Here is a 13589-nt window from a genome sequence, read left to right on the forward strand (position 1 = left end):
CATTCGGATATTGCTAAAAAAAAAAGTACCGGGGCGACCCTATTTTTGTTGGTATATGGTGCCGAAGCACTAATATCGGTCGAGATGGGATAACCGAGCCTTAGGTTTCGATATGAAACCGAAGAATCAAATGGCAAGGCCATGAGCACGAGCCTAGAACTACTGGATGAGAGGCGCGAGACCACTCTAGTCTGGCTGGCCGCCTAAAAGCAACGGATAGAAAGATACTACAACTGAAGAGCCAACCTCCGACACTTCAACATTGGGGACTTGGCGTTAAGAAGAGTAACACAGAACATCCGGAACCCGAACGAAGGGAATCTAGGACCGAATTGGGAAGGTCCATATCGAGTCATCGGGATTACCTGTAAAGGATCGTATAAACTCGAAGCAGGAAACGACGCACAACTACTAAACAACTGGAATGTGACTCACTTAAAACCATACTACTGCTAAGGTACAACCTCATTCAGTTTCATTATTTTTTATATTACGAATTGGGCTAACACTTGTAGGCAACGACCAAAGGAGAATGTAGCCGTTAGGTCTGAAAGCACGCGTTGTACTCTTTTCCCCTTGAACCAATTTTATCCCAAATGGGTTTTCCGGCAAGGTTTTTAATGAGGCAACAGTAAATAGTGCTAACTTAGAATCAAAGACCGGTTTTAAATTGGAGCCAATGGTCACACCAACAGTATCCGAGCCCTCTCAAAGATCAACCTCGAATACTAGGGGCCTTCACCATCGGGTCAAGATTTTTTAGCAAGGAAGGAAAAAGTATGGGATAATACTGCGTATGTTGTTGTTGTTGTTGTTGAAGGAAACTTTGTGCTTGAATAGTCTAGGCTCGGTGGAAAGTATTTATTATAAGGGCCAAACGGTCAAATGAATCATGCATGCACAGACGACCTCATCCATAATACGAACTCTTACACGCTTACAATCTTGTACGTTACACACAGAAATGTACAAAAGCTTCTACTTTTCTAAAAAACATTTTTTTCTTCTTAAAAGTATCGAGCCCAAAGGCTATTTCTACCCGGGAACTATCGAGCCCAAGGGACACCCCTATCCGAGCCCAAAGGGCTACCCCCACTCGGGGACTGCCGTCCGAGATAAGTTCGGCAGCTTGCGTTATCGAAACCTGGAGGCACAAAACCTATTAGGCAGTGCCCAAAACTAAAAGGTTGCGGCTACCCTAAAAATGGTTCGGAAACGTCCAAAGCCCGTAATCAAAACATAAGGCCATCAACAAAATTCCAAACATGTTCAAAGGTTACCCTCGACAAAGATATAGTCTAAAAACATTTAAACAAGCATCTCGAGGAAAGATTTCGGTCACTCCAAGCTTCGATAAGTTCGAGCAATAGATGCATCGAGGACAAGTTTTGTTCGGACCCCTGAAAAATGACTCATTACTGCGTTTCATTCTGTGCTAAGGCATTCAAAATGTTTGCAATTATAAAAAGATACTGAAGATAATAGACTCGAAAATTGCCGAAAGAAAAGAAAAACTTTATACATTCCGGAATATCTTTACAAAGGCCAATGAAAACGGCCTCAACAAAACAAATGCACAAGATACAAAAAAAAAACAAAAAATCCTAAGGCATCTCCACCTAGTCTTCATCGGAACCCGACTTGTCACCAAAACCGTCGAGGCCTTCGGATTCTTTAGAGCCCTCAGATCCTTCTTCATCTCCGGGTTCGACTAGCCTCTTGGCCTCGACCTCAAGTATTTTTTCCTCTTCGATCTTAGCGGATAGGTCGAAACCTCGGGCATGTATTTCCTCCAGGGTCTCCCTTCGGGAAAGCTGCTTTACATACTCAGCGGTAGTCTTCAGGTAGGCCTCGGCTGCTTCAATATACGCCTTGTACCGGGTCACCATCTCGTCAGCATCAGCCGAGGTTACTTCCAACTTGGACCTCGTTATTTCAAGCTCCTTGACGAGGACATCCCGTTCATCAATGGCCGAGCCTAGTTGAGCTTGGAGGTCCTCATTTTGTGGAGCCCGTACATTAGCCTTCTCCTTTGCCACTCGAAGCTTAACTTCCATCGAAGATAGCTTGGCCTGGGCAATCTCCTTCTCCGAGGCCATCAGGTCCATCTTGTTTTTCCACCTGTTGGCCATCACTTGGATCTCATCCATCTCTTTATAGAGTCGATCTGGTCGATCTTCTACTAGACTTGCGAAGTCGACCGGACCTTCATTTCTAACTTCAAAAACTTTTACCTTTTCCACCAAGTCTGCATGCTCCTTCTAAGCCATATCCAGCTCGGCCTGGAGGTTCTTGGCGACCCCCTCCTGATGTTTGCTAAGAAGATTGTACATGTCTCTTTTTTGGGCAGCCTCCTTGATATCGAGCTCGAGTTGAGTGACTTCAACTCGATATTGGAGGAAACTCTCGTGGTGGAGTACCGAGGCCTGCGAAAAGGCAAAGAAAATGTGAGGAATGTCAAACACAGATAACTATGGATACATAGAAGGGAACGATGTCTTAACCGGTTCAACGCCTACTGCACCTCATTTAAAAGGCATGACACGTTCACCACATTCATTTTCGCCTAGTCCTCCTTGGTCACCAAGCATCGGAGGTAGCTATCTACCTCTACAGGAGCGAACAAAACTCGGGCATCCTATGGAACGGTCAGTACAATCAACCTCTTGCGGCCAGGGTCCATGCTCGGAGCGGTGAACTGATTGATTAATTTCGGGCTCAAGCTTGGCCTACCAGCCTCTGAGAAAGTATCTTTCTTCCAGGTCACCCAGACCGGAGAAGTCTTCCAAAGCTGACGAATCCACTCCAACCAAAAAGGAGTGAATGGGATCTTCTGCACCCTGGCCCCTTTGTTGGATTCTCCTTCCTCGCTTGGGCCTCCTCGAGTATAGATTCGGTGTAGGAGGGCGTCCCTGAGATCTCAATTATGCCGGATGCTTCCTTTGGTGCAGAACCGGCATCCTGGGAGGTTTCATCTCGGGTTTTCACGTCAACTTTTTGAGTTAGAGGGGGTCAAACTCTCGAGTCTCCCCCTCGGATGCACGCCAATCCCTGGGATAGGTTGTCCCATGGGTTACGAAAATAGATTCATCCTCCGGCTCGTCCCTAAGCTGGAGGAGGGAGTCAGAGGCTGGAACCCAGGAACTGAAGCCCCTCCTAGGCTTGCGGAGCACCCGCTTCTTCAGTTTCTTTGCCTTGGAGCTCGGGGAGCCTAAGGGTTTTCTTTTCCTTTTCTTTTTTTCCTTCATGGCAGAAATGGAGGGATCAACCGAGGGGGCACATCTTCATCCCCTTCCAAAGGCCTAAGTTCGATGGTCTTAGGTAAACCTACAATAACAAAGAAGGTAGATGAGTTAGTATAATAAAAGGTGAAGACATAGTGTTGACTACTAGAAAAGAGGCCTTACTATGAGAACGAGCCTCCCATCGGCCCTTCGAGAGAATGCGCCATGTGCGCTCGAAGTAGGACATCTGAGTGTAGATGCCCTTGATCCACTCTTTTAACTGGGGGACTGCATTCGGAACCCACACGATAGATACACAACCACAAACATGGATGAGAAGATAGAAATGAAAGAAGAAGAAATTTTGATGTTGAAAGAAAGAGTTGTACTTACGAGATGCATTCCATTTCTTAGGGAATATCATGTATACCGGAGGGATCAAATCCTCGATCTTCACTCGGACAAAACGTCCTACCAACCCTGGTCTCGGTCTTCATCGATACGGGAGAAGGGGGCCTTGTTGGCCCAGCATGTGAGCTTGATCAGTCCCTCTCGGAACATCCGGGGACTGTATAATTGAAGCAGGTGGTCGAACGTGAACCGACGAGATTCGAACTTGTTCACGAAGTAACGAATGAGGGTGACGATCCTCCACAATGATGGGTGGATTTCCCAAGGCACACCTCGTACCTCTTGCAAAATCTAGAATGATTGGATCCATCGGGCCCAACATGAAGGGATAAGTGTAACACTTAGGTACCCTTCCACATGGGTAGTAACGCCATCCTCGAGCCCGGGGACTACTGCGTCCTTGCCTTCCCAATCACAGTCCTTACGAACTATGGAAAGAACGTCCTCGATCATAGAACATATGAATCTCGAGACTCCTTTGCCCCCGTCCTATTTGCGCAAATGTTTCTCGATATTAAAATCATCTACAATCGAGCAGCCTTGGGAGATGAACGCCGACAAGGGAGGCTCGGTGGCCGGTTCATTTGAAGCCACAATGGGGAAGCCATTTCGAGGGCAACCACCTGAGGGTTAACCACTTCAGTACCAACAACCGGTTCAAAAGATGAAGAGGCAAGTTGATGAGGAACGGTTTTTGATGTTTTGGCCATTGCCATTTGGGGGAGTGTTTGAAAATTTGAGAAATGAACACAAAGTTTTAGAAAAACGAGTTTTAAAGATAAAGAAGAAAGTATGAAAATTTGAAGGAAATCTGGAGATTGAAGAACAAGGATGAAGATATGAAGAAGGTTTTGATAATGGCTAGAAAGCTCGAAGATAGTGGTTTGGTCGGAAAGTAGAAAAAGGACAAAGAAATGAGGCTTTTATAGGGAAACAACCGACGCTTCACATTCGAAGGCAACCTGCCGGTGAGCGACACGTGTACGAAGTCAGAACGACGCGATTGATAAACATTTTGGCTCCCCCATCGTAGCGTACGAAGGAAGGAACCAGAGTCATCTGTCGTTTCCCATCATTTCGGCAAACATACTCTTTCTGAAACGAGGGGACTATCTATATACAGATAGAACCGAGCCCATTGCATGACTCGACTTCCTGGCGAGTCAAACGAAGAAGGAACATGGCCATAATGGATCAGAGTCAGAGCAGGGAGCCCCTCGTATCGGGGCTCGGGCAAAACTCCTCCCCTCGGGGATATCGGGGTCATATCCTCTGGTTCCAATTCGAGAATTAAGGCTTCAGAGAACATTACCAAACAACTACATACGACTAACAAATGGCCGTGATGTCCGTGCCCAATCGAATATCACGACATGAATCTCGGCTCGTATCGGCAGAAAATCAGTGATTAGCGTAACAGAAGATTTTTATCTTTCTTAGAATTGTATTTAGGGTAAAACTCCTCTACTATATAAAGGGGAAAGATTATTATTCATGCGACACATTGTAACACGCATATCAAGGCAACATACTCTCATTCCTTCTGTTATTCAAAGTTCTTACTTTCGTTTATCAATTCTCCATTAGTGTGAGCTCGGGATCGAAGACAGACACTTTGTTAACACGTTACTGAATCCATGATCACTCTCCTTATTGATTTGGCAATTTATTATGTCTTTTTTCTGTTTAATCTAACGCCATTAATCATCTGTATTGAATTAATCCACATATCCTTAACACCATATATAAATTCAATTGTTATCCGTTTTTGAGGGTAAACATCAACCTAACAATTTTTTGGACAAAATCTAAATACAAATGTTAAATAACTAAAATTTTAATAAATAAAAGATTTTGAATTCATATATTCAAAACTATGCGGATTGAGAGTAAGAACTAAAGTCTGAACCATTAATTTAATTGTATGTTTGACCAAGCTTCTAAAATTAGTTTATTTTGAAAAGTATTTTTTTTCAAAAATATTTTTCACAAATTACTTTTAGTGAGAAGTAGTTTATGTGTGACTAATCAATTTGAAAATCACTTTTGAGCCGCACGTGATTGTAACATATACTCTTTTATGACTAAACTAGTTAAACAAGGGTGACTTTCAAATGACAGCCTGTGTGTAGCTAACAAGAAAACAAGATTGAAGTAGAAAATAGCTTTTTGAAGGCTAAGTACATGGGATCCCATTTAAATACTCCATTTATCTTGATTAAAATTTTCATTTAATTAAGTAGAAAAATCAAGTTAATTTGTCTCAACAACTAATAGGGTTGAAGAAATAACAACTGATTAGCAGATAATTGTAGTAGGACCTTGTCAATTAGAGTAATAATACTAAATGTTAGCAGTACAAATAAGGGATTTTGACCTATCAAACAAGTTATTATTTGTTTAACTAAGATGATGTATTATTAATTTATATACAACAACCAAATTAAATAGAGGCACCAAATCAAAGCCAAATAATAGCAGAATCCTCTAGGTTTTGGCAGCGTACGTGAGTGAAACTCTATTGATCATTACTTTTTGTAAAATTTCCGAGGAAACTCACTGTCACTATTCTTCGGGTATTCACTAGTGCAATAGCTTATAAATCATACGGCAAAAATTAAATTGCTCTAGGTAAGCTAGGCGCACGAGCTCTGATTGAGGAGAAACCTTTTTGTTTTCTCTGTTTTTAAATGAGAAATGAATAACTACTATTAACAGAACAGGAAGCTAAAAGAAATTGAGAATTAAGTGGAGTTAATAAAATTCTTCAATATAATATTTGTTTAAAATATCTTTACTTACCCTTGACGAGGATAGAGTCGAATTTACTCCAAACAGCAAATAATGTGCGCTGCACAACCTTTGGACGAATCTATGCACTGATTTTGACGTTGTGAGAAAGCAATTACTTCAGTTTTCAAAATCCAATGACTCCACAATATTGGAAAAACACACATGTTCCCTTCATAGATTTCACACTTCCTATATGTAAAAAAATATACTCATATATGTGTGAAAATTCTCTATTCTTTTATTTGGGTCGTTTTCAGTGTTGTGGATAGTGCACTGGTAGGATTTCGGACACCCCATTTTCTTCGACTGTGTAACTTCAAGATTGGCTGAAATTCTCATGCTTTTTATCATTGCAGTGCCATGATAAAAGTTCTTATTGTCTTTACAGTTGGATTCACTTCTATGGTCCTATGTCAAAATGGTGTTTTGGTTTAAAAGCACAAATTCTATATTATCCACAAGGAAATCGAGCATTTTGTGACTTTTGGTACCTGGGGTTTCTGATAATTGTTTTTGGTGATTTGGGTAATTTTTTTCTTTTTTTGCCATTTGGTTATGTGTTTCAGAAAGTGTTAGAAATTTGCAGCTGAGTTCTAAACCAAACTCTTGAGTAAAGTGGGAACACATATTTTAGAGTGAAAGATTCAATCTTGTTTTTGGTTTCGAAATCTTTGGTGTTTAGTTTGGAGAGTGGACTGCAATTGCTATATGTATTTGTGGAGGTGAATTGTTGTGGATACAAAATTGTAGAAGCAATTTAGTGCATATTAGGGGAATCTTGATTTGAGAAATCATTTAGAGCAAGTAGTAGAGTTCTTGGACTGCTGATACATCATTGATGTATGCAGATTTTGATAATTATATAGTAAATGGTGTGAATTTATTTAGCTTTTGGTGGTGGTGAGATGTCAATTGTTTCACCTCCTCCAACTCCAAGTTCTACATCATTTGCAGCTCCACCAACTGCCTTTAGTTCATCATCTCAGCTTTCTTCTCCAGCACCTACATTTCAGCCCAATAATAACTCATCATCTATTGCATCTCCTCCCCCTAGCAGTTTACCCCCACAATCTGCTCCTCCAATAAATGCAACATCTCCACCTATAGCACCAGCACCACTGCCTCAATCACCTCCTCCAACAAATATAACATTGCCTCCTCCTGCCTCATCTCCACCTCCACTCACTTCACCAACACCTCCTGTAGAATCTGCTCCTCCAATTAGTCCTCCACCTCTTCCTTCGTCGCCTCCATCTACACCTTCTGGTCCACCTCCAACTTCTAGTCCGCCGCCTAGTTCATCTCCACCTCCATCATCCAGCAAACCAAGTAGTCCACCACTACCTCAACCCGAACCAACTAGTCCTGCAAGTTCACCTCCATCATCATCGGCGCGTCCCCCTGCATTGTCACCTCCTCATTCATCAAGACTTCCCCCTGCATTGTCACCTCCAGCACCTGTGCAAAATCCAAAAACTCCTCCAGCACCACGATCACCGGGAAATCCATCTCCTGAACCTCCAAAAAGCTCATCACATTCACCACCTTCATCCAAGACGCCTGCCAAATCACCTCCATCTAAACCACCACAAAGTAGTCCAGATTCCCCAGCCTTAGTCCCTCCAAAAAATTCATCCCCTTCACCAGCTTCTTTACCTCCTAGTAACTCAGCATCCTCTAGTTCCCCACCTACAGACTCATCATTACCTACACCTATAGCACAATTATCACCACCTCAAACATCCAATGGTGCACAACCTTCTTTTACCCCTCCTTCACCATCATTTCCTTCAGGTGACGCTACTGCGTCCAGAAACAATTCGACAGATAGATCAAATGCTACAGGAGATGGAGGAATTGGCACTGGAGGATCAGTTGCTATTGGTATCATACTTGTGCTTCTGTTGCTTGGTATTATTGGAGCTGCGGGATGGTGCATTTGGAAGCGAAAGAAAAAGGATTCAGGCCTGAATGGTGGTTATATATTGCCAACAACTCTCGTCTCCTCTCCAAAATCAGGTAACATTTGGGTATCATTAATCTGAGATGTTTTAGATGTTGCGAACACCATCAATGCAATAATTGTCATTCAGATCTTTCACATGAAATTTGAGTAGATGTGCAAATTCCCTTCAGGTTCTGCCTCGTTAAAGGTTCGAGAATCGACACCTGTGATTGGAAATGGAGCTGGCTCTAATATTGTCAACTCTCCAGGAAATGGTGGTGGAGTAGGCCATTCAAAACCATGGTTTACTTATCAAGAACTACTTGAGGCTACAAATGAATTTTCTGAGCAGAATCTGTTGGGTGAGGGTGGATTTGGTTCTGTGTACAAGGGATGCCTAGTAGATGGGAGAGATGTAGCAGTAAAGAAGCTTAATATTGGTGGGAGCCAGGGGGAGCGTGAGTTCAGAGCTGAAGTTGAAATCATTAGTCGGATACATCATCGACACTTGGTTTCACTTGTAGGTTATTGCATTTATGAGAGTGGAAGGCTCCTTGTTTATGACTATGTCCCCAACGACACCCTATACTTCCATCTTCATGGTAAATATGGATATTTTTTGATTTCAACATTCCTTTTTGGCAGTAGGTCACTAAAACTAGCTCTTAATACTTGTAAATCACAGGGCAAGGAAGACCTGTTATGGATTGGCCAGCACGTGTTAAGATTGCTGTTGGTGCAGCCCGTGGAATAGCTTATCTGCATGAAGATTGTAATTACTGTTCTCTTCCTTACCTTATGAGTTATCCTTGTTTCTTTACTTCATTTCTTCTCAGTGCGAACAAGATAAAAGTGAACCTCCCCCTCTCCCCTGCAAAAGAAAAGGCAAAGAGAAATAACAAGTTAAAGACTGAATAACATTCTTGGTTGCTCCTTCAGATTCTGTTCCTATTCATCACAACTTATGACGGTCTAATGATACCTAACTCCTATTATCACCTGAATTTGTGTTGTTCTGTCTATATGCTCTCTTTTGGACCAAGAAATCAGATGCTTTAGTCGAGAAAATCTTAGTTACTAGCAAGCATAAGGTCTCCTTGAAAACACTGGTTATATCTTTCGGTCGAAAGTGATAACATCAGGATTTCCAGTATTACTGTAGTGGTGCATGTTTCTCTTTTGGAATGGCCAATTCACTCCTTACCAAGCAGCTGAACTAAATTTAAGGCCTCACCAATCTATGTTGAGAAATTACTAAAATATTTTAACAATCTTGAGCAACATGAATGCAAATGCAAGCAATGCCATTCTTCCTCCTTATGACTAAGTTGGACTGTCAGTCACTAATGAATCCTATCTTATACATTTATATGAAGATATATATTGAACATATTTGTGAAAGTTGATGGTGTGATATGTGTTTACATATTCCCTTTGTTCTTGTTTCTTGACCTGCTGTTGTCCTTTAGCTAGCTGAGTATTGCTGAAAGATGACATGAATATTAACAAAATTGTAGTCTTTTAGGGAATCCTATTCTTTATCACTATAACATGAAATTTCTCAAAGTTCAGTCTTTGAGGCGAAATTATTCTTTTCACTCTTTTAAGTATAGATTTCTCATATGATATTAAATTCTTGTTTCTTTTTTTCTGATTTAATCATTTCTTTTGGTGTTGTTGGCAGGCTGTCCTCGTATCATCCACAGAGATATCAAGTCGTCTAACATTCTTTTGGATATTAATTTTGAGGCTCGGGTATGTGTAATTCCTCAAACTCCTTTGTTTTACATTGTTTTTCTTGCAGGCTGCCGTTTACATTTAATTCACTTTGCATAGGTTTCTGATTTTGGATTAGCTAAATTAGCTCAGGATGCAAAAAGTCACGTTACAACGCGTGTTATGGGTACATTTGGGTAGGTTTCTCTTCCATCATTGACATGAAATACAGCATAAGAAAATGTACTGCTATCTTTTAATTGCCCATGTTTACTCTAACGTCTTGGTTTGGACTTAGATACATGGCGCCTGAATATGCATCCAGTGGAAAGCTGACTGAAAAATCCGATGTATATTCATTTGGAGTTGTACTTCTGGAGCTAATTACTGGACGGAAGCCTGTGGATACATCTCAGCCTTCGGGGGAGGAAAGTCTAGTTGAGTGGGTATGTTTGTCGCTGACCTATCTCTCTTTTCCTCTAAGTCCATAGTTTCGTTGGATCTCTTTCATTAGCATTTCTACACCTTTTATGAGAAATTGAATCAGAATTTTTGTAGTTCCTCCTGACATTTTCCTCACTGCAAGGATTTGGTAGCTGATGTTTGGAAGAAAAACCATAATTACTCTACAGCAGCCTCTAATTGCAGCTCTAGGAAAGTTCCATTTCTTTGGTTCGACTCCAATGTCCTGAGTATGAGATTGATTGTCTACAAATTCAAAATTGAGACCAATATATGAAGGATTAGTATAATTGATTAGTAAGGTCTAAATCAGTGAATTTTCGTCTCTAAGGTCAAAAGTTAAAGCAGGTAACAAATGCAAATACCTGAAGTTCTGGACTGCTCTAATATCCCCTTTTGAGTTAGGGGATAGCAAGAAAATGTGGAAGATTGGTTGAGAACTTCATTTTGATTCGTCTGTAGCTATATGACACAGCGGGAGAGAGATTATTTGCTTAGTTGTTTGAGCACTAGTAAGACTTGGCAGATAGGTGCTTACATGTTTTAAAAAAAATTCCGTAACTTTTTAAGGATTTGTTCGACTCCAAATACATAATTGTTGTACACTCTTCGATTTTATGTCTTCAATATCAAGCTTATCCCGTCTTATTCCACATCACTATTAATCTGTTCTAAATCCTTTTGATTTAGGTATTGTTTTGAAATGCTTTGAATTGATATGTTTCAGTCTTGTATCATCAACCTTTTAACTGGGCATAGGGGTTTAAATGTTATGTCTTAGTTCAGGGTTATGTTAAATCAGCATATTCATTGACTTCAGCTTCTTTAATTGTACTAACTTAGCTCTATTTTGGTTGCGCATCTGTAGAATAAAGGAGATATGACATAACTGCTGCTAAATATGTTCATTAAATTATTTTTAATCAACTATATGCTGATGATGTTTAAGAACTGTGATTTGTATAGCTCTTGGACATGATAAGTATGATGACTGACCAAAGCATGTCTTTATCTTGAAAATAATATGACATTTGACAAGCATGTTGTGAATTAATCTAATAATTGAAAATTTATGAGTGATAACAGTTATTTCATTGCTATATATTATGGGCACTTGCCTATGGCCAATGGCACCAAAAGAGCATGTAAAGTCCTGTTATAGAAGAAGTCCTAATAATATACTTTCTATCTACTAGAGCAACCAAATACATATACTAATACTAGTTTACATAGTATGTGAAGAGTAATTTTCAGGACTCAAGAGAGTATGAGCTAGGCTCATGAAGTTTCTGAGCTTTAAATATTACGACTTCAAGATGAACACTTTGTAGCTCATATCCTGGGATACATGATCTAGTAAAGCTTCAAGTTTCTATTATTTTGTTCGTTACTCGCAATAGACCTAAGTTTAACTTATCTTCTAGGGTCTTTCAGCTATTCTTATATTCGGAGGAATTGCAATGTTGCTTTCTTTTGTCTTATAGAATTAGAAGAGATATATTTAAAAACTCTCTTCTCTGATGCCCTTGAGTCTCTTCTCGCCATGGAGGATTCTGTCTTCGTTTCTTATACAGTGACGCAATCATACAATGGTCTGATTTTGTTTCAGATGGTACTGAGAATTATTTATCATTTGTCAGTCCTGTAACATCACTAATTTTGTGCCTGAAACATTGCAGTCTGATTTCTTTTTCAACAATCAAACAACTCCAACAATTGTCTGCTTAAATATTGTTGTAACTTTCTCACGTTACCAAAACCATAAATCTTCAGACAAGTCTAAACTTGAAATTCAACTATTATTTAAGAAAACAAAAAGCCAATAGCAGTAGCAACCGAATACTTATAACTCCTCATTTTGTTGAGCAGGAGACTTCCACTAACTGTGCTTTTATTTGATCACTTTCAGGCTCGACCTTTGCTTAGTAATGCGCTTGAGAAAGAGGAATTTGATCAGTTGGCAGATCCTCGCCTTGAGAAGAACTATGTTGACAATGAGATGTTTCGGATGATTGAGGCCGCTGCAGCTTGTGTGCGTCACTCAGCTGCAAAGAGACCAGGGATGGGACAGGTAACTTCTTTTACTTTACTGGAAACCAACGCACAAACAACCATAAGTCTCTTTTTTTTTTTTTAATTCGATCATGCTTATGGTTTTGCAGATCATGAGAGCTTTTGATAGTATGCTTATGTCTGATCTGACAAATGGGATGAAGGTTGGTGAAAGTGCAATATATAACTCTGCAGAGCAATCTGCGCAAATAAGATTGTTTCGGAGGATGGCATTTGCTAGTCAAGATTTTAATTCAGATTTTTCCAGTCAAGGCAACCATTACAGTAAAGAGTTAGCTGATCATTATTAGAGGATATACTACAGAACAAAATGGCCTGCTGAAGCAAGTAGATGATGAATCTGTTAATACATCAAAGGCAGCTCAGCTGAGGTCTTGATTAAGTTTTGTAAGTAGGTTCCTTTTACCGCTGGCATACATGTAGTCTGCAATTTTTTCTGTAACTAACAGGAAACTTTTATTGTCGTCTCCAACCATTTTTTGAAACTATTATTCTTTCAAGAGTGAGTTTATTTCCTCTCTGGTCCAAAACGGTCCCCCCCCCCCCTCCCCCCGCCTTCGGATACATTTGAAATTGGAATGATAAAGAGAGATTAGCATGGTACCTACGCAAGGATGACATACACAAATTGAGAAATGGTCCCCTTCTTCTCCCTTGCTGCTTCCCAAATCAACTTTCTCTTGGAAACAAAATAGCAAAGTGAAAGCAAAACCAAAAAACAAGTTATGAACGAGTGAATGCAATATTAGACAACAGCAATTTGGTGATGGATCTGCAATAGCTTTGGATAAGGTTCAACTTGAAGGATTTCATTTCAATAAATGCAATGGTTTTTGGATGGTGTTTGTATGGTTGAAAAGCAAGGTGTACAGGAGAACAAGAAGTTGATTATGACCACAGATCTTTAGACCAATCTGTATCCAAAACTGTTAACCTTCCAAGTTAGAACAGGCAAAGAATAACTG

At 40.3% G+C, this 13589-nt stretch overlaps 1 protein-coding gene and 1 non-coding gene across 3 annotated transcripts; both read left to right on the forward strand.

Moving 5' to 3' along the window:
• Positions 1–6456: 6456 nt before the first annotated feature.
• On the forward strand, positions 6457–13135 carry LOC104246924 (proline-rich receptor-like protein kinase PERK9). Of its 2 annotated transcripts, XM_009802833.2 has the most exons (8): positions 6461–8447; positions 8565–8975; positions 9059–9145; positions 10058–10128; positions 10210–10286; positions 10388–10535; positions 12461–12622; positions 12714–13135. In XM_009802833.2, exons 1-8 carry the CDS (start codon positions 7334–7336, stop codon positions 12912–12914), a joined length of 2271 nt encoding a protein of 756 aa, XP_009801135.1. In that variant the 5' UTR covers positions 6461–7333; the 3' UTR covers positions 12915–13135. The 2 variants fall into 2 exon arrangements, with proteins under 2 accessions (XP_070018589.1, XP_009801135.1); XM_070162488.1 differs by lacking the exons at positions 12461–12622; positions 12714–13135 and adding an exon at positions 10676–11204 and having other exon boundaries at positions 6457–8447.
• A 35-nt stretch (positions 13136–13170) lies between these two features.
• Positions 13171–13274, forward strand: LOC138882405 (U6 spliceosomal RNA). The gene has a single exon (XR_011404012.1). It is a non-coding gene; the product is annotated as a U6 spliceosomal RNA (small nuclear RNA).
• The last annotated feature ends 315 nt before the right edge of the window (positions 13275–13589 follow it).

Source organism: Nicotiana sylvestris, chromosome 11 (genome assembly GCF_000393655.2).
Source record: "Nicotiana sylvestris chromosome 11, ASM39365v2, whole genome shotgun sequence".
NCBI classification, from domain to species: Eukaryota; Viridiplantae; Streptophyta; class Magnoliopsida; order Solanales; family Solanaceae; genus Nicotiana; species Nicotiana sylvestris.